Genomic DNA, 19,309 nt, shown 5'->3' with positions numbered 1-19,309 from the left:
AGCCGAGGAGGATCAAAGAGAGGGGAGTTGAATGCTGGCTTGACCACCAAAGAGTCCCACTGGCCACCACAGAGCCCACACTGGCCACCACAGAGCCCCCACTGTTGAGGGAGTCCCCAAGTGCCTTGTGCTGCTCTAGGTAAGAGGCTCCTCAGCCTACACCTAGCGCAGCAGTGTCAGTACTCCTAGATGGCGCTGCAGCGGCCGGAGAGGATCAGAGAGAGGGGAGCAGGCAGGAGTGAGGGGAGGTGAGTGCTTGATCCGCACAGAGCCCGCACTGGGCACCACAGAGCCCGCACTGGATGCCGCCAGAGAGCCCCACTAGCCACCTGAGAGCCCGCATAGCCTCCTGAGAGCCCACACAGATACTAGTATTGGTGCATTCCTAAATTTTACCATTGGGGGTCACCACAACCAGGCAAATGTTACCAAGGGGTACCAGTCCTAGAAAGGTTGAGAACCACTGTAATAGACCAATCTCGGGGCAAGGACTCAATTTTTCCGGAGTGATTTGTATTGTGTTTCCCTGATAAATCTAATGCCAGGTTTCTCTGCTCATGTATAATTCTGCAAACTGGCTGAAGTGATTACATGTTTATACCTTAATAATGTTTCTATCACATGATAGAATGGCAGTCGGATATTCCTCTAGCACTGAGTTGGATTTTTAAATAAAAAGTTAGTGAGTTAGGACTCAGAACACGTGTTACATGTTCAGACAGGTCATATACCTACATTTTGTTTAATGACCTTAGTCCTGCTTTAAGCACCTCCTGGCAGTTTAATGGTTTGTTCCAACTCCCATTGCTCTACGTTTTAATAGACAACCTGGCTGGCCATACAGTGTGTAGAATAATATCAATGAGTGCATGTGAAAGAATTTACTGTCGGGGTTTGGCTATGCGCGGGATTTTTATTGCCTGCAAGTTATCATGGAATCACTCATAATAAATCCTTATTCATTATTTTATAATCCAGTAAAATGAGCAAATCCACAATCCCATTGCTACTTCCTGGTTTACTTTTCTGCTTTCTAGACAACCTTCCTGCTAAGCTGTCATAGGGGATAATGAATACTCAACATCCACTGAGCTGGCTACAGATGGAGAGGTGACCTAGCAAGTTGTATTGTTGAACCAGGAAACACGTTTAACTTTGTGACTCAGGGCTAGTTCACACCAAGCGCCTTGCTTGTCACAACCTGGGAGGCTTAGGACATCTTGTGGAGAAAAAGAAGTACTGTGGAGAGCTGCCTTTGTAACCTGCCCTTAAAAAACGAAAATCAATGCTTTGCATGTTATGTATCAGTTGTTCTGGGTCCCCCTGTAATACACCTACGTCTATTCCCGGCACCTATGAGAAGTCAAGATTAAAAACAGAGTGTGGTGGTGATGTGGACAGTCACCTTCAATATGCTCAGGCTTAAAGGAGAACTATGAGGCGAGTGCTTTTCCCTCACCTCATAGTTCTAGCCGACCTGTGACAATGAGACTGGGGTGGGTACAGCTGGCTCTGCCTCTAGATAAGCAGAGCCAGCTGTCACTCACGCAGCTGGGCAGATCCAGACATAATTGTCGGGATCCACTTCAGCTGCGGCGTCTCAGTGTACCGCTAGCAGTAGCTACAGCTCGCAGTATACTGAGCTTAGGGTGACGGGAGGGCGCTAGTTTGTGTCATCCCGTTACCCTGAGAACTATGGGGAAAAACCTTAACCCCATAGTTCTCCTTTTAATATATGTGAAGAACTGCTCATTGCCTAAATTTCCTAATGTTTTTTTACTCTCTGTCCATGCCTTGGGATTTCAGTGTCATCACTTAGTGGGGCCAAGCATCCTGATAGCAGAAAGAGGAAGAACAAACTATAGTGCTGCCAGCTTGCAAAAAAGGGAGTACAGCTGGAAAGTCTAAAGAGGGGTTTGCTACACTTTTCTGGACATAATTGAGGCATTTTGTAGAACGGCAGAAAAAAAAAACCATACACTTTCTTTTAGGCCTCATTCACACGGGAATCGGCCGGTACAGCTCTGTGCTGCGTGCACGGCCGTATTGGGCAGTTCCCGGGAAGGACAGGTGCTGTGTGTGATTAGTACGCAGCCCCCGTCCTTTTCTATGGGAGTACATCGCCCTACGCTCACCTCAAGTGCAGGTCCGTACTGGTGGGTGTGTCCCGGCTCAGACGCAGACAACATCCATCCTTTCACCGTACGAGTGCGGACACCCGCACGGAGGTGCAGGGCGGGTGAGCGTATGACCGCGTAATCCCACAGAGAAGAACGGGGGCTGCGTACTAATCACACACAGCACCTGTCCTTCCCGGGAGCTGCCCGATACGGCAGTACAGAGCTGTACGTGCCGGCCGATTCCCATGTGAATGAGCCCTTAGGTGGGGGGTTTTACGTCATTTTCAGGCCTAAAATGTGGAATATAACATGGGTGCAAAAAATGAAAAAAGGGCCTCAGTCATGAAGGGGTTAATGAGCTTCAAGCATATCTAAACCCCTCCTGGTGGTCTAACCTGTGGTCCTTTATGCTACTTGTGAGGCCCTTGGACACCAGCAGTCTGTAGTGGGAGTGAGGGCATTTATTGGAAAGGGGTGGTAGCAGTGATCTCCACTAGCTTCATGTAACATGTCTCCAGTTTCTCACAATCTTCTGCAGTCTCCAACCAAACCTTTATGATCCCAGTCTCTGATCATCATTGCCTCTAGTATGCCTGCAGTTTATGACAGTCCTCTCTAGCATTATATATACTGAACATTAAGTGAGGCCCTTTGGTGATGTCAGGGGCCAAAAGTTGAGGCCCCCTATAAGAACGAAAATCTTAAGGCTGTGACACCCTGCACGCGGAGCGACGTCTGGCTGGTTGTCATGCACGTGCCGATTGGCTGAAGGTGCAGTCAATCACATGCCTGCACTCAGCTCACACACTGCACGCAAAGCTCTGTGCCGGACAGCTTTGCTTCGCTCTGCACGGCTTTGCGTGCAGTGTGTCACGGGCTTCATGCATTGCAGCTTACTAGTTGTGGTGGCACTAAAGGGAAATCTCAAACAATGTTATCAGCTTTGCTAGCTATCTTCTGCTGACTACCAGACACCTTTCCTCTATGTCAGTGGTTCTCAACCTTTCTAGGACTGGGACCCCTTGGTAACATTTGCCAAGTTTTGGTGACCCCCCAACCGTAAAATTTAGGGATGCACCAATACCTGTATCTGTGTGGGCTCTCAGGTGGCAAGTGGGACTCTCTGTTGGCATCCAGTGCGGGCTCTGTGGGGATCAAGCACTCACCTCCCCGCTCCCCTCTCTCTGATCCTCTCTGGCCGCTGCTGCGCCATCTAGGAGAACTGACACTGCTGCGCTAGGAGGAGGCTGACCTAGAGCCGCACAAGGCACGTGGGGACTCCCTCAACAGTGGGTTGCGACCCACTTTCGGGTCACGACCCACAGGTTGAGAACCACTATTCTATGTAAAAGGGAAAGAAGGTGTTCTCGAGTCCTAAAATACTTCCTGTCATAGGGTGACAACTCTGCCCATTCATGAATACAGCACAGTGAGTTTTTCTTCATCCACAATGCAAATGGAGCCCAAAAACATTCACAATAGGGATTTTTTGTGGTGCAGATGCATTACCAACAAACAAAACTGCATGATGCATGCGTTTTTATGTGTGTACTATTCATTGGGCCAACTTCATGAAAATAGATGGACAACAAAGAATCATATGCTATTATTTAATGATTTCTTTTTAAATGGGCGAATCAACACAGGATAAGCAATGGTTAAAAATGCATACACTTTTACTGCAGGAAAGTGGACAAGTTCTCTGCTGCTGTGTACATGACCTAATATGCTTTCAGTAGTATATACAGAAATGATCAGTTACATGTTATTTTTCGCTTCTTTCAACACTTTTCTTTTTTTTTAATTAATTTCCTTCATAGAATTCTAGTCTGTAATTAGTCAACAATAGATTACTATAGCAGTGATTTCCTGCTGCAGGGGGAGGCAATGCAGAACTGAATCAGCTCTGCCCCAGCCCTGGAAATGACAGAAGGTGCTGTTTAATGTCACATCATCACCATCATCTTGTGCTACGGAGAGCATCTAAGGAGCAATTTTTAGACTAACATTGCACTTACGATCAGACACTCCTGAAAAAGTGACAGTCAGATCCGATCAGAACACTGTTGGAAAGGGGCCTAACTGAACAAGCTGACAATAGAAGCTGATTGGTTGCCATTAGGGTTGCACAGATACCAAGTACAGTACTCGGTACAAGTACGAGTACAAGTACCGATACTTTTAAGCTCCAAGACTACACTAGAGAAAAATTCAAAAGTTAGGAGGCCGCTGTCATTTGTAAGGGGCACACGGAGCTCCTGGGATTTGTACATCTCTGTTTTCATGTATGATTTTGTTTTTATAAATATAAATAAAGGGATGCACCGATACCAGTTTTGCGAGTACTGGTACTTGCCGAGTACTTACAAGTACAAGTAGCGATACATTTTTGTTTATTGTCATTTGACAGCTTTTCTAAAACAATACATACTAATGATTTCAGGACAGTGGTGGAGCGCCAGAGCCAGGTCCCAGCTGCAACCCTGGTAGTTCTCATAAAAATGCGAAGTATCTGAACTGGTACTCGAAAAGTATCTGTGCATCCCTAGTTGCCTACACAGTTTCCAGTTTTACTAAATTTACCCCATTTTGTTACTTTAAATAGCAATTGAGGTTCTGCGTGCAAAATGAGAAAACAAAAATAAATGTTTCCATTAAGTAGTGTGGCAATGCCACGCAGTATGCTAGCAAGTGCAACACGGTCACCCAGGACTCTCAGCCAAGAGAGGGGCCGAGAGGTTACAGAATGCAAATAGTTCTGCAGGGAAGAAGCCGGCCTTTCAGTTTCTTCCAGTTTTTCTGGATTGTAGCTGGGATCTGGATCTCTGGAGATTTCTAAGATTTCAGGGTGGGATAAAATCTCCAGTCCTGGGGTCAGGTGTTGCCAGTCATCAGGTGGCTGAGAGCAGCCTCATTGAGAGTTGGTGTGGTGTGGGCTGCAGGCACATGAGGGCTCCTGCTGGGAAGAGGGACAGGTTGTGTCAAGCAGACTCAACTCAGAAGCCAGAGTGGCTGAGTGTGAATTTGCTGGAGGCACCTGGGAATCAGCCAAGGAGGCTTAATGAGCCTGGGACACACAAGGGATGTGTGGAAGAGTCACATGCAGTATATGTGACCATGCTGAGTTGGTGAGACATGGTTATACTGTTATTGACTACATGCTATTTTGCTGACGAAAAGCTGCTTTCTGTTCTGGAAGCAATAAAATACTTTTGTTTTATGCTAACGTGGTTTTCGAGACTGGTCTTTGAGAGCTCACCATTTGTGCTAAATTCCCCAAACATCACAGTAGCTATGGACTTATTCTTGCAAGAAGTAAAGGAGTATAGTAGCCATTGGCAACCAATCAAGGCACCATTTTGTACTAGTTTGGCTACAGAAATTCTGATTGGTCATTATGGGTCGGAATCCATTACTCCTTTTTTCTTTAAGCAGCAAAGTGTCCCTGGAAGATGTTCCTCAAGTCGGTGAGGTGTCTCATAGATATATTTAGTAGTAATAGTTGCAGCACTGGTTCCTGTGCACTTTGTTCACCTCACAGTGACTGGTTTTGAGCAGTTTTCTGATATGAGGTGCAGAAAGTCTGACTCACCTTTCTGTGCACTTGGCCTGTAGGTGTGGGAGGGCAGGAGGTACCAGACTGTGCGTCCTCTTCGGAATTCCAGGAATCTTAGCACTAGAAGGCGGAAGAGGAGGTAAAATTAGTAAACACATTAACTTTTCTCCGGAGCAAAGTCCAAGGGAGATGTTTGTCCACCTCCTCCTGGACAAAGAGAGTAATGAACACACTTTGCACCAGTGATCCAAGTAGGCAGACTTTTTAGAAGTTGAATAGGAGAGTAGAGTATAAAAATGATATAATACGGACCTTGCACTATAAGCATGGTTCTTATTTACTCAGGACCCATTCCTGTATTCCATATGCCTAATTGCTGCACTAAGATTAAAGGGTTATTAAACCCTCAGCTGTTTTTGCATATATGTACGACTAGCAAGCAGTAGATATATGCAAAAAAGTTTTTTTATAAACGCTTTAAAAGAGGTTAAAACTTACCTGTGTCTTCGCCACGCACTCCCGTCCGAAAATCTAGGGCGGCCGCAAAGGATCTTGGGGCAGGCGAATGCGCAGTTCAGATTTTCAGCTGGGAGAGGAGGAGAGACACAAGGTAAGACTATGGGCAGCGTGCACCCGCATGCAGACACCATGTGACAGGAAGTGCCAGCAAGGACAGCGGAGTCGGCGCTGGATCGGAGACCAGCAGCAGCGCTGGAGGGACAGCTAAAAGCTACAGGAAAGAAGATCGGATTAAGAGACATCATTTCAGGTAAGTGCTTTCACTAACATTGGGGGGAGGGGAATTTTTTTTAGACTTTAATGTCACTTTAATAAAATGAAAAAAAGTTAGTAAATATACTTATGTTATTCCCAGTTCCCTGCTGCAGGGGGTGACGTCACCATCCTGATCCCAAATCATGTGGAGTAGCCCAGATCATGTGAGCACAGTGTAGGATTGTCTTTGAGAGGTTTGGGCTACTCAGCAGAAGCCGGGTTTGAGGTAAGTATATATGCTGTTCCCAACCCTAGCAGGACCTTGACTGGGAAAAGTAAGAACTAGGAGCCAGTCCGGCTCTGCTACAGTGTAATCAAACTAACACTAAGAGCTTGCTGACAGTAAGAGAAAGCAGTGTGCTGCTGCCTTTTCAACATCCAATCAGAAAGCTGGGGGAATGCCCAGGACCAAGCTGCACTACTTAGCAGTAGCGGAGGTTCATGACCTGATTGTGCTGCCTGGCATGGGTGGCCAGATAATACAATTAGCTGCACAGAATTACAAATCTCCTTGCTGAGTGACAGAACTGACAGGACAAATATACAGACCCCCCAATATGAGCCCCTCCAACAAGTACAACTCACTCAGCTCCTGATCATCTCTCTTGCTTCCCCTGGACTTAATGCAAACCCATCATAAGAGTTCAATGACTGAGCTCAGGAGATCAGAGCCAGAAAGGAGGAGAGATGATCAGCTGCAGTCAGTGTGTGTTGTACCTACTGGAGGCGTGCAGGTTGGAGGATCTGCATGCATTCAGCTCCCTTAGAGAATCTCCATGTGCTGTTCTCATGGAAACCCGTGCTATCTTCTTGGAAGGACCCCTAGGGCTGTCCTACGTTATGCCTGTTTCCAAACAAGAGAAAATCCAATCTCTATGCGGCTTCTCTGGTGACAGGCACAAGTCAGGGCTGCCTATGGACGGGAGGAAGTCACAGCCATCCAGAGAACATGTGGACATGGTGTGTTTTCAATGGGGCTCGGCGTATGAGTCAGGCAGTAGTTCAGAGTCACAGCAGAGAAAAGGTCTTCATGGTGAGTTAATGAACTGCTATCAGGGCTACAGTATATGTGGCAGCTTTTCTCGGGGGGACGGTATACAATGTGCTTGTTTCATAATGATTGACCTCTGTGCGCAGTCCTCTCCCTTCTCTTACAGGGCAGCCCTATGAACAGCAAGCTATAGAGGAGAAACATTTAACCCTTCAGTCTCCGGCGAGTGTCACGTGACTGTACAGATGCAGCGTAACTGCCTCTCTACAGTCACATGACCCCCTGCCAGATGACACAAAGTATACTGGCGAAGGAGACACCCCAACACCACCCCCCCCCGTCTATACGGACCACGAATAATTGAACTCTGGGAATTACACATAGGCTACCCTTGCAGTGCCCCCCCTTTCCCTTTAAAGTGACATTAAAGTCAAACTTTTTTTTCCCCCTTCCCAATCCTGCTGTAGGGACTTACCTTAAATTATGCCTCTTAATCCGATCTTCTTCTTCTTTACTGTTCTTTTCTGCTGCGCTGGGTGCAGGTCTCCGATCCAGCGCTGACTCCTCTGTCCTCTTCTCTGATGTCCCACGTTTATCTGTGCGGGTGCAAGCTGCTCCATAGACTTACCTTGTGTCTCTGCTTGTCTCCCAGCCAAACATCTGAACTGCGCATGTGCCCGCCCCAAGATCTTTTGCGGCGCCTGAAAAATTTTCAGATGTTCGGACGGGAGCGCGCGGCGGAGACAGCGATACGTTTAACCCTTTGAAAAAGGTAGTGAAATAAGCTGTAAAGCGCTGCGCAAACTGTTGGCGCGATGTAAATCCTGTATAATAATCTAATAATTGCAGAGATGTAAATTTTCCCAGAGCCTGATAAAAAATTCCAGTATTGCCGGGTGATTTCCAGCTACCTCCTTTTGTCTAAACCCAATATGTCTACTGAGTCCCCCTATCAACTGCTGAAGTAAATGGTATTTTATTGTGTGACAGCCAATGGTTGCAAACATGCTAAATTGACAGGGATTGCCATAACTAAGCAGAAATCTTCAAAACACGGAAACGGGCAACGTTTTTAAAAATGCGATCAAAGAAATGGAATGAAAAAATAGATTAGCATCACTTGGCTAATGCTTAGTATTGTCTGACGTACATAAAGAGATGTAACTTGGGCATTTTCTTCCTATGTAGGTGGTTGGTTTGGGTAACCATGGCATGTCGGGTACCAGACACAATGTTGGAATGGCAGCTATTAATCTGCTGGCACGGAGACTGAAAGTAGCTGATCAGTGGAAAACAGACAAGAGGACTGGATCCGATTTCATCACCACCAAACACCGTGGAATGCAGCTGGTGTTACTCAAACCGCGTCAGTTTATGAATATTAATGGAATAAGCGTGGCTCCTGCTGGTAGGACATTTGCTAGGTATTGCTTGTTTACTCTGTAGATAATGTCATTGTTAACCACTTGCTGTCCGGGGGATTGTCTTACTATTTGCGCACACATGAAAACAGCTTCAGACCCCCAAACAATGATATATGTTCTGAAATCAGAGGCCCTGTAGAATAAAAAAAATGCTAGTTGCATTTTTTTTAATATCGCACGGTTTTTGCGCAAATGTTTATCAAACCAGTATTTTTAGGAAAAAATAAACCAAATTAAAATTTAGTGCACAGAAACATAATATAATACCCAATTTTTTTGGTGAAATATGAAAGACGGGGTCACGCCGGGTAAATAGATACCAAACATGTCAAGCCTTAACATTGCGTTCGCCAGTGAAGCCGCAAAAAAAGTCAATACCCCAAATTTCCCATAGGGAACATTTAATTGCTTTTACCGCTCATCAGTTTAGTAACAATGTGTAAACAAGAAAGCGCCAAGGACAATCGCTCCGCAGAGAGATATGGTGGTGGGCATGCTGCAGGATGCTGCCCACTACAGCCAGGGGGACTGTGGAGTCTGGAGAGAAAGCAAAGGAGAGGGCGCCTTTCCTGGAGCAGATACATTTTATTCAAATGGTCATAACAATGTAAAAGGTACTCCCAAACATGATTTGATAAAAGCCATAAGATGGAGGGTGAATGGCAGGCAAATGGACATCAACAAAGCAGTTCCTATGTGCGATCAAGGAGATCGGCGTTGGCGCGTTTCCGGGGCACGCCCCCTTGTTCAGCACATGACTTTTACCTTTTACATTGTTATGACCATTTGAATAAAATGTATCTGCACCAGGAAAGGCGCCCTCTCCTTTGCTTTCTCTCCAGGCTCATCAGTTTAGTGCTAACAGTGATTGGCAGCGCTGGAATTATTGCTCTCACTCTGACTTTGCGGCGATATTTAACATGTGTAGCGCAATTGTCATTTTCGCACGTAGGCGCACCGACGCGTGTTTGCGTGTGTATGTGCGTGCACGTGGGGGGCGGGGGACTTAAAATGGGGGTTTTGTTGCATTTTTTTTTTCTTTTCTTATATGTTACTTTCATTTTTATAACTTTTAAACACTTTTTTTTTTGTTTTACACAAACCCTATTGCTATTACATAGGGGGCTAACAAATAATAATAATAGCAGGGTGTGACAGGTCCTCTTTATGGAGAGGTCTTTCAGACCCCTAATGTCATCTAGGGACCCCAAAGAAGCTGAGGAAGCAGAGATACGGGTTTATTTTTTTTTTTTCATCCAGCCTGCGGGCTGAACAAAAAAAAAAAGAACAGATCCCTCCATCAACAGTTATGAACACGCACCCAACCCCTGTGTTTTTATTCAACCTTACCTACTATGTTACTAATCCCCCATTGTTTCCTTTGTATTCTGACAAAGGATGCCGGCCGCTGTCAGGATACCGGTACATCTGATTGGCTGCATTTGGCCGACAATTTTCCAACCTGCTCCTTTAATCAGCTTATTGAGGGATGCTGGGCGGAAGGGTGCCAATAGACACCCATGGTGCTAATTTTGGCCAGTTCATCAGGAACCAGCCAAAATTCGATACATGTATACCCGGCATTAGTTGGAGTCATAACTTCAGTTTTTGATTTAACTACAGGCAAGGGCAGCACGGTGGCGTAGTGGTTAACGCTTCTGCCTTGCAGCACTGGGGGTCCCCTGTTCGAATCCCGGCCAGGTCACTATCTGCAAGGAGTTTGCATGTTCTCCCTGTGCTTGCATGGGTTTCCTCCGGGTACTCCGGTTTCCTCCCACACTCCAAAGACATGCTGGTAGGTTAATTGGCTCCTCTCTAAGTTGGCCCTCTATGTATGCATGTGAGATATGGACCTTAAATTGTAAGCTGCTTGAGGGTAGGGACTGATGTGAATGTGCAACTATTTAAAGTGCTGCGTAAAATGTGGGCGCTATATAAATACCTGAAAATAAATAGGTTTGGTCGCTAATGCTTTTTTTTCAAGTGTTCTGTGGACTCGACAGCACTCTTCAAAACAGTAGAGCTCTGCCTGGCTTAGATGCCCCATACACTCCAAGCTGAGTGCTGCTATGGTAGGAAGCTACAGTAATATATACACAGGGATTCATACAAGCTGTATTTATGAATACATTGAATACTGTACATAACTGGATAAAGGTTTACATTTTAAACGTGTTCTGCTTTTTTGATAAAGAAATTGGACCTAAAGGGCCATAATACTAAAATACAGTAATCATTTTTTTAAAGATAAAACTGGCTGTGGAATTGAAAACACCCATGTGACCTCAATATTACTAGATCAACTCTTTTAGTAACATTATTTTCCTTCTCTAGCTGAAAAGTTTCATCTCACCCCTGAGAATATCTATCTGCTGCATGATGAGCTGAGCAAGCCTCTCGGGAAGGTGTCTCTAAAGTTTGGTGGGAGCGCAAAGTAAGTGGACAACAAAGAAAAACAGAGCAGTTGTGTGACATTAACAATAGATAAATTAGAACCTCTTCCAAAATTTAAAACATAGTTTTTGAGTGGAAGGTGATGGGTGTGTAACAGGGCCGGTGCAAGGATTTTTCCTACACAGGCGAAGGTGCATTTTTGCGCCCCAGAGCCCTCAGATGGCTGCCTATGCAGCCTTACGCTAGTGCCGGCCCTGACCACATTGCTCAGTCTACCCCAAAACCTGAACGCATTTCCTCACTAGAAGCAGGAGGGTCTAATTAAGTGGTCAAGTGTGTGCGCTTGTGTGAAAAACACTCATCCCCATAAAAGGTGCCCATACACCTGCCGATTATCGTACGATAATCGCGGGTGATTCCGCGATCGTACGATAATCGTCAGGTGTATGGAAGGCGTGCGACCGTTTCTACTGTACGGTCGCACGTCTTTTGTCTTCCGAGCACGCTCGAGAATCGTTTGATTTTTGCCGGTTAGTGGCGTGCTCGGAAGACAAATGCCGAACGGGCCGGTGTGCGCAAGCGCACACTGTCCGCTCAGCATTGGTTTCATCGGAAGCCCTCCCCTCGGCGGGGAGGGCTTGCGATGGTCGCAAGTACGATCTGCCTGTCCAAGATGGGCAGATCGTACAGGATTTTAATTACCTTACAACCATCGCACAACGAAAGTCGTGCGATGGTTGTAAGGTGTATGGCCAGCCTAATTCAAGCCAGCCTGTGACAATGAAGCTGTCACAGGTCGGCTCTGTTGTTCGGGAAGTCAGAGAACACACACCGCTGACTTCCCGATCCTCATCCTGCAGAGAGCAGCTGACAACAGCTATTAACAGAAATTCTGGCCGGCTCCCCCTTATTCTCCTGCAATTAGAATCTGTGCATGTATGGCTGCCACTAGTACACTATGACACCCTCGCCAAGATCTTTTATATTGATTGGAAGACAGTGTCAATGTCTTCCCTTCCTTTTCTGTAGTTTTTATCTTATGATCATTTGTATTTTGTTTTGTTTTTTACATTTCAGGGGCCACAATGGTGTTCGTTCCTGCATTGACTATCTGAAGTCAGATGTAAGTTTTCCATTCATAATGCCTTTTGCCCAGTGTTTTGTATAGTACTGTAAGGCCAAGTCCATTGCTTAAAAAAGGAACTGAATGCTAGTAGTTACGCCCAAACAAAAAATGCATTCAGAAGGCAAAGGACTAATCACCAGTATTGCGTGTGGTCTCCTTGCAGCTGTTCTTTCTTCCCATTACTAATTTATCTTCTACACAGTGTCTTTGTGTGGAAGCAGCCATCTTGGTAGAGGCAGTTACTCAGGTCAGATATCACCAAATCTTCTGGGGCTAGCAGTAAGTGACAGATATGCAGCTATGAGGCTGTTGGCTTAGGTATGCCTAGGCACCATTACATGCCAGGAAGTGAACTGCTGTTTTGAAAGAGGAATTTGAGGCCAGATAATTTTTTTTGGGAGTACTGGTGGCTTTGTAAGTGGTTGTTAATAAGGATGCACCGATATATCGGCCACCGAAACATATCGGCCGAAAATGGCACTTTTGGCATAATGCCATATTCCTGCCGATACATCGGCGCTGCTCTGTGTCCCATGGGGAGGAGAGAAAGTGACAGCCGGCAGAGCGCTATGAGCGGCCAGCGTCTCCTCCCACACCGCTCTGCCGCCTATCACAGTCCAGCAGAGTGGTGTGGGGGCGGAGACAGCCAGCGCTGTCACAGGAGGCTGAGCTCTCCTCCCTGCACCGCTCGATCTGCCTCCTGTGACAGCGTGTCTGAGAGAAGAGCAAACACTCAGAGATCAGTGATCGCTGAGTGTTTGTAGATAATTGAGGATATGGTATGTTAACTATATCTTCAATTATGAATGAATGGAAGTTATCTACATCACCCCCATTCATTCATAATTGTAGTTCTAGTAAACAAACAATGTTCTCATGTTATCAATGAACAGGAAGACTCATAGAGAATTCCTGTTCATTGATAACAGGGGACACAGAAAAAGAGATTGAGGACTTTCTGTTCTCAATCCCTTTTTCTATTTTAAAAGGGAAATATCAGGGATCTGTTTAGACCCCCAATACTTCCCCCAAGCCCCTAAAAGTAAAGTAAAAAATGAATAAATAAAAAAAATTAAAATGTATAAAAAATAAATAAAATATTGAAAAAATAAAAAACTTTCGGTATCGGTTTCGGCCTCACTTTTTTTTTATTTCGGTTTTGTTTAGGTTTTAACATTTTTATTTCAGTGCACCTCTAGTTAATATTTAGAATTTTATCCCTTGGGTGACTGGAAGCCAGTGTAGGGATTGGCAGAGGGGGGTGGAGGATGGAAGCCAGTGGAGGGATTGGCAGAGGGGGGGTAGCTGACACTGAGCAGTTGGTTAGGTGTATGAGTCTAGTGGCAGTATTCATGATTAGGCACTATTAACATTTCTAGATGTTCTCTATTATACAGCAAATCTTCACTTTGAGTTCACGTCCACTTTAATGTGCGTTTGTTACAGACGATGACCAGGCTCTTGATCGGGATCGGACGTCCAGATGGCAATGAAAAGTCCTCAGTGACGGCATATGTGCTTGGGCGCTTCACACCGGCTGAGCAGGAGATGCTACCTCACGTTCTGGAGCAGGGTGTAGACTTGTTATTGTTACATATTAAGAATAGAACAGAGATGGACTCTACAGCAAATGCTAAGCCACTGAAAACCACATGACCTTGGTGAATTCTGATTGGGGGAAACTCCTAAAAAGTACAGTTTAAGCCTGTTTTATACAAACTAAAACAAATGCACAAAAACTAGATGGTATGCCGGACATGGATATTTATTGGGATTTTAGTGTTTCTTCAGCCAAGAAGGACCATGAAGGTTGGAAGAATTGATTGTGGCACATACTTATGATCTGTGCATTGCTGCTGGGAATGTTTTATAGAAAGATTAAATTGTTTATTTATCAATATGCACTAGAGGGGATTGTCTCATTACCAGCTTTTCTTTTTCTAAAGTGAATGTATCGGCGGAAGGGCAAATCTGATTGGTTGCTATATGCAACAAAGAATGTCTAGTTGGTGTGGTGGGAGGACAAAACAGTACCCGATCATTGAGCCTTAACCACACCCCTAGGATGACTCTTCCCCCCCCACTTAACCCTGATCCCACCCAAGCCATAATACTTAACATAACTCCAAAAATGAAACCTTAAAGTAACCCAGGCAATCCCATCAAAAGTACCTGTGCATTGCAGCCTTCTTTCTCCTTCACCATAACACCTTCCCCAGAAAGTTCTACAACAAATCTATTATCCCACACCTTCTGAACACCGCCAGATGTTGTATACCAGAGTTGTGGAAATCCGAAAGGTCTCCCACGGTGTCCATGTGGCTTCACAGGGTGAGTGAGGTGGAACAAATGGAAGACCTGGTCTCATTTGGTAAGGGCTCTTACACCAGACACTGGAGGACATGGGTCTCATGGACAGAATTTGTTCAAATTCCTGAATTCTCCACGATGCTACCGGATACCCAGGATTGAGTTCTGACATCACAGGACTAGATCTCCGTCCGTGTTTCTCCTTTTATCTTGCTAGTCTTCTCCCTTTCACTTCTTAAGTTCTTCTTCGTCTCCCTTGTTCCTATATTCCGATAATACTACACGTACTTAGATTGGAACTTGTGCTTGAATTACTTTCCGGAGTCCTCACCAATTTTGATAACCACACAAATGTTTTCTTAATTCCGTTCCTTGGTTACGACTGTTTATATCAAAGACCATCGGTACATCCTTCTACTGCGAGTAGCTGAAGATAGACTCCTCCAACCCCGAGGGGGTCACCCCTTGGAGTGCCAAGTAACTCGAGTCGAAACACTGTTTAAGTGTGTTGGTCAGGATATTAAATGGGATAGTTGGAGTAGGGCGAGCCTCCACTACCCTCAGGTCCTCTCGTTTATATAAATCTTTAGTTACATAGGCCCCATACTATTAAACCTGTTTATTAACGATATCGGGGAGGGCGTGAATAGCCATGTTTCCGTGTTTGCTGATGATACAAAAATTGGGAGGGTAATAGACTCGAGCTTAGACACTATAACATTACAGGAAGACCTGGATAAAATAGGTGAGTGGGCAACTATATGGCAGATTTTCTATTATTTCTGACTTCAGCCAATAGGGGAAAAAAAAACTGTTCCAGGAAAGAAGGGATTATGCAACTTTCTCCAGGACAGTGGCCCATTCCCTAGATAGCAGCCGTGAAAACTCAAACTGAAAATCAGACTTTTGTAGGTAGTGAGCTGTGCCATGAGAGAGGAAAAAGGTAAAGAGCTTATAACAGAGTCTGTGCATGGGTACTATTAGATGGGATAGCAAGAGAATTGGAATAGGTCAAAGGAAAACCTGTAGTGGGGAAGCATGGAATCTGCCATTACCCACCTCTCCTCAGACTGCAAATGTCTTAGCTGTCATGCTGAGCCAGTGGCTTCAGTACTTTTAAAGTGCAACAAGGAAAAATTGTATTTTTGTATTCACTGTAAAATCCTTTCTTGAAGTCCATTGAGGGACGCATGAATTCTTAAGACTGTCAAGTTATACTGCTGCCTACAGACAACACAGCCATCATGCCATAGTTGTGTACCAAAGCAGTGCCAAGAGCATGAAATAAACACTGAGGGGAGGGACTTGTGTCCCTCAATTGACTCCAAGAAAAGGATTTTACAGTGCATACAAAAATCCTATTTTCTTTATTATCCATTGAGGGACACCGGATTTCTTAGGCTGTTGGGATGTCCAAATGCAGTCCAACAGAGGGGTGGGCAAGAGAGCAATTAGGGCTAACAGGCTCAAGAAAAGACAACAGAAAACTGGCTACAGCTCGAAGAGATGCATAAAAGGACCCAATGCCCAAAGATGGCATCAGATGACGCCTGAACATCCACCTGGTAAAACTTAAAGGAGAACTATGAGGCGAGTGAAAATCACTCAGCTTCATAGTTCTAGCCGACCTGTGACAATGAAACTGTCACAGGTCTGCTCAATAGATCGGGGAGTGAACACATACCGTCGCTCGCTCACTTCTCGATCCTGTCCCTGCAGAGAGCAGTGACTGTCTCTCACGGCTCCCTGCAGGGATTTCCCCGCTCTGATCCTCCAGAGCTGACTGGCAGAACGGACGGGGGAGTAGGCAGGCACAGCTTGCTCTGCCTCTAGATAGGCAGAGCCAGCAGTCACTCAGGGTGGATCCAGATAGTAATGTCGGGATCTGTCCCGGCTGCGGTGTCTCAGTATACCGCGAGCAGTAGCTTGCGGTATACTGAGCTTTGGTTGACGAGAGGACGCTAGTTTGTGTCCTCCCGTTACCCTTAGGAGAACTATGGGGAAAAGCACTGACCCCATAGTTCTCCTTTAAGAAATAAAAAAAAAGAAGCAAACTTGGAAAATTTGCATAATGCTAAAAAAGAGCAAGAAGCACTAGCAGATCTAGTAGAGTGCGGCTTGATAGGACAAGGTGGAACCTGATCCTTAAAGTAGTTTTAAACGCTCAAACTTTCATATTAAATCCAGATGAAACAAATACACATTGCCCAACAAAGTATTTCTTCACCTTTTCACCCAAGCACTTACAGTCATCATGTTTCAAACAACTAGCTCCATCTCTCTCAGCTTTCCTGAACTTCCTGTCCAGTACATGATCACAAGGGCTAGAGCAGTCTCCAGCAGCTGTCCATCCACTAGTTGGGAGAAGAGAGGGAGGGAACTGACTTGCTTGTGCGCTATATAAAGACTCGCCGCCTGGCTTCCTGATTGGTAGTGAAGCTGGCCAATCAAGAAGCCAGGCGGCAAGTCATTACCTGACCCCCGGCTTCCTGATTGGCCAGAAAGCCAGCTCCATGCTTCCTCGTCAACTGGTGACGAGGGAGCCTAGAGACGGTCTCAAAGCTAATCAGGAAGCCGGGTGCCGAGCCATTAAATGCTGCCTGGCTTCCCGGCTAATTAGGAGGCTGGGCAGCGAGTCATTACACACCGCCTGACTTCTGTAATGGGACTTCCGGTATCGGTATTCAGTATCGGCGAGTACCGGGAAACATTTTTTTGCTACTCGTACTCTACACCGAAAAAACGGTGCATCACTAATATATATGAGACACAGATTAAGGCAACTGTATTATTAATATATCATTAAATTATAGTTATAATTAAAGCATTGTAAGTACCTGAATTTGACTTGGCATTAGTCGCTTGCAGTCCTTTGTACAGCAGAGCTCAGATTGTGGGAGGGAGAAGCAGCAACAAAAAGTCAATCATTTTGTGTTTTGTATTGCCCATGTGTTAAGAAGGAACATGCTGTTAGGGGAGAGAGAGCAGCGTGACAGGGAGATGCCAGTTCTCCTTCCATCGTGCATTTACAGGCTGGGGGAGAGAAAAGACTTGTAAGTATAACTTAACAGCAGCAGAAAGAAAAATCAGGCGTCTTTCCCTGCCAGGCAGGGTTATGCCGAGCAGCAGAGCTATGTATATCTCCGGACTGGATGGACAGAAATACACATCCTCTGGCAGGTAAACTAGCTCCCTTATATGTATATATGCGTATATATGTGTTTGGTTGGAGTTTTGCTTTAAAGTTGTCAACTTGTACAATGGAAAGATGTGTTTCAAGCATAGTAACTAGAGGTGCACCAAAATGGAAATTTTAAAAACGAAACCGAAATAAAAAAAAATTGTCAGGCCGAAACCGAAAATGTTTTTTAATTTAATTTTTTAAATATTTTACTTATTTTTTATAAACTTTAATTTTTTTATATTTAATTGTATAAATTCATTTATTAAATATTTTTACTTTACTTTTAGGGCCTTTGGGGAAATATTGGGGGGTCTAAACAGATCTCTGATATTTCCCTTTTAAAATAAAAAGAGATTGAGAACACAGAGTCCTCAATCTCTTTTTCTGTGTCCCCTGTTATCAATGAACAGGAATCCTCTATACTGAGTGTTCCTGTTCATTCATAACATGAGGCTATAATATGTTTACTACAACCACAATCATGAATGAACAGGAAGTGATGTAGATCACTTCCCAGTCATTCATAATTGAGGATATAGTAACCATACTCTGTCCTCACTTATGTACAAACACTCAGTCTGCTTGTACCTTGCTCTCCTCTCTGACACACTGTCACAGGAGGCTGAGCGAGTGGTGCAGGGAGAGCTCAGCCTCCTGTGACAACGCGGCCTGTCTCCGTCCACACACCGCTCTACCGTACTGTGATAGGAGGCTGAGCGGTGTGGGAGGAGAGACACCGGCCGCTGACAGCGCTCTCCTCTCGCTGCGCTCGGCCGGCTGTCACAGTTTCTCTCCTCCCCGCTGGGACACAGAGCAGCGCCCAGCGGGGAGGAGAGAACAAACGGATGCGCCACTGTATCGGCACAAAAATGCCACTTTCGGCATTATGTCAAAAGTGCAATTTTCGGCCGATATGTTTCGGCGGCCGATATATCGGTGCATCTCTAATAGTAACTGAATGCAAGTGGTAGTGCCAGCCCTAAAAACTAAAGCTTATGTATTTTTACTTTCGAAGGATATGTTGCCCATTGCACCAACCAATTAGAATAAAGCTGTCAGTTTTCTGGTGCAGAAAAAAAAGGAATGATGGTTTGGGCTTTACCCTGAGTTCCGCATTATGTTTTTCATGTATTAGTGCAATAGGTAAAAAAAAAAAACCAGGACAGTTCACTTGTACTTGGGATTTATTTGTTTTGGGTCATACGATGAAGCTTTTACAAAACACAATGCACAGATGTACAGAGCCATTACACCCCATTCACCCTGCCTTCAGCAGGATGTGTGAATACTCAAATCCAGATACAACACCCATGCCAAAGAGCCCAGGGTAATTCCTATAGGCATTAAAAGTCCTTGTGATGTCCTTACGGGTACAGTGAATGAATAAATGAATGCTCATCACTAAGTGGTGATAAAGGAGAAGGAACTAT

General features: G+C 45.1%; 1 protein-coding gene across 1 annotated transcript; it reads left to right on the top strand.

The window, feature by feature from the left end:
- The first annotated feature begins 7,371 nt into the window (after nucleotides 1-7,371).
- Nucleotides 7,372-14,046, top strand: PTRH1 (peptidyl-tRNA hydrolase 1 homolog). Its single transcript, XM_018565337.1, has 5 exons — nucleotides 7,372-7,483; nucleotides 8,630-8,849; nucleotides 11,200-11,299; nucleotides 12,337-12,382; nucleotides 13,832-14,046. The coding sequence occupies exons 1-5, from the start codon at nucleotides 7,400-7,402 to the stop codon at nucleotides 14,039-14,041; spliced, it is 660 nt and encodes a 219-aa protein (XP_018420839.1). The 5' UTR covers nucleotides 7,372-7,399; the 3' UTR covers nucleotides 14,042-14,046.
- The last annotated feature ends 5,263 nt before the right edge of the window (nucleotides 14,047-19,309 follow it).

The sequence above is a fragment of the Nanorana parkeri genome, unplaced genomic scaffold (genome assembly GCF_000935625.1).
Source record: "Nanorana parkeri isolate BGI_ZX_2015 unplaced genomic scaffold, ASM93562v1 scaffold834, whole genome shotgun sequence".
NCBI classification, from domain to species: Eukaryota; Metazoa; Chordata; class Amphibia; order Anura; family Dicroglossidae; genus Nanorana; species Nanorana parkeri.
This window is presented reverse-complemented; position numbering and strand designations above follow the sequence as displayed.

Bases quoted from the DNA above. Each gene is read 5' to 3' on its own strand.
- PTRH1 (XM_018565337.1), top strand. From the start codon at position 7,400: ATGTGGACATGGTGTGTTTTCAATGGGGCTCGGCGTATGAGTCAGGCA. The intron at 7,484-8,629 runs GTGAGTTAATGA...CTTCCTATGTAG, and splicing joins GCAGAGAAAAGGTCTTCATG to GTGGTTGGTTTGGGTAACCA. The intron at 8,850-11,199 runs GTAGGACATTTG...TTCCTTCTCTAG, and splicing joins AATAAGCGTGGCTCCTGCTG to CTGAAAAGTTTCATCTCACC.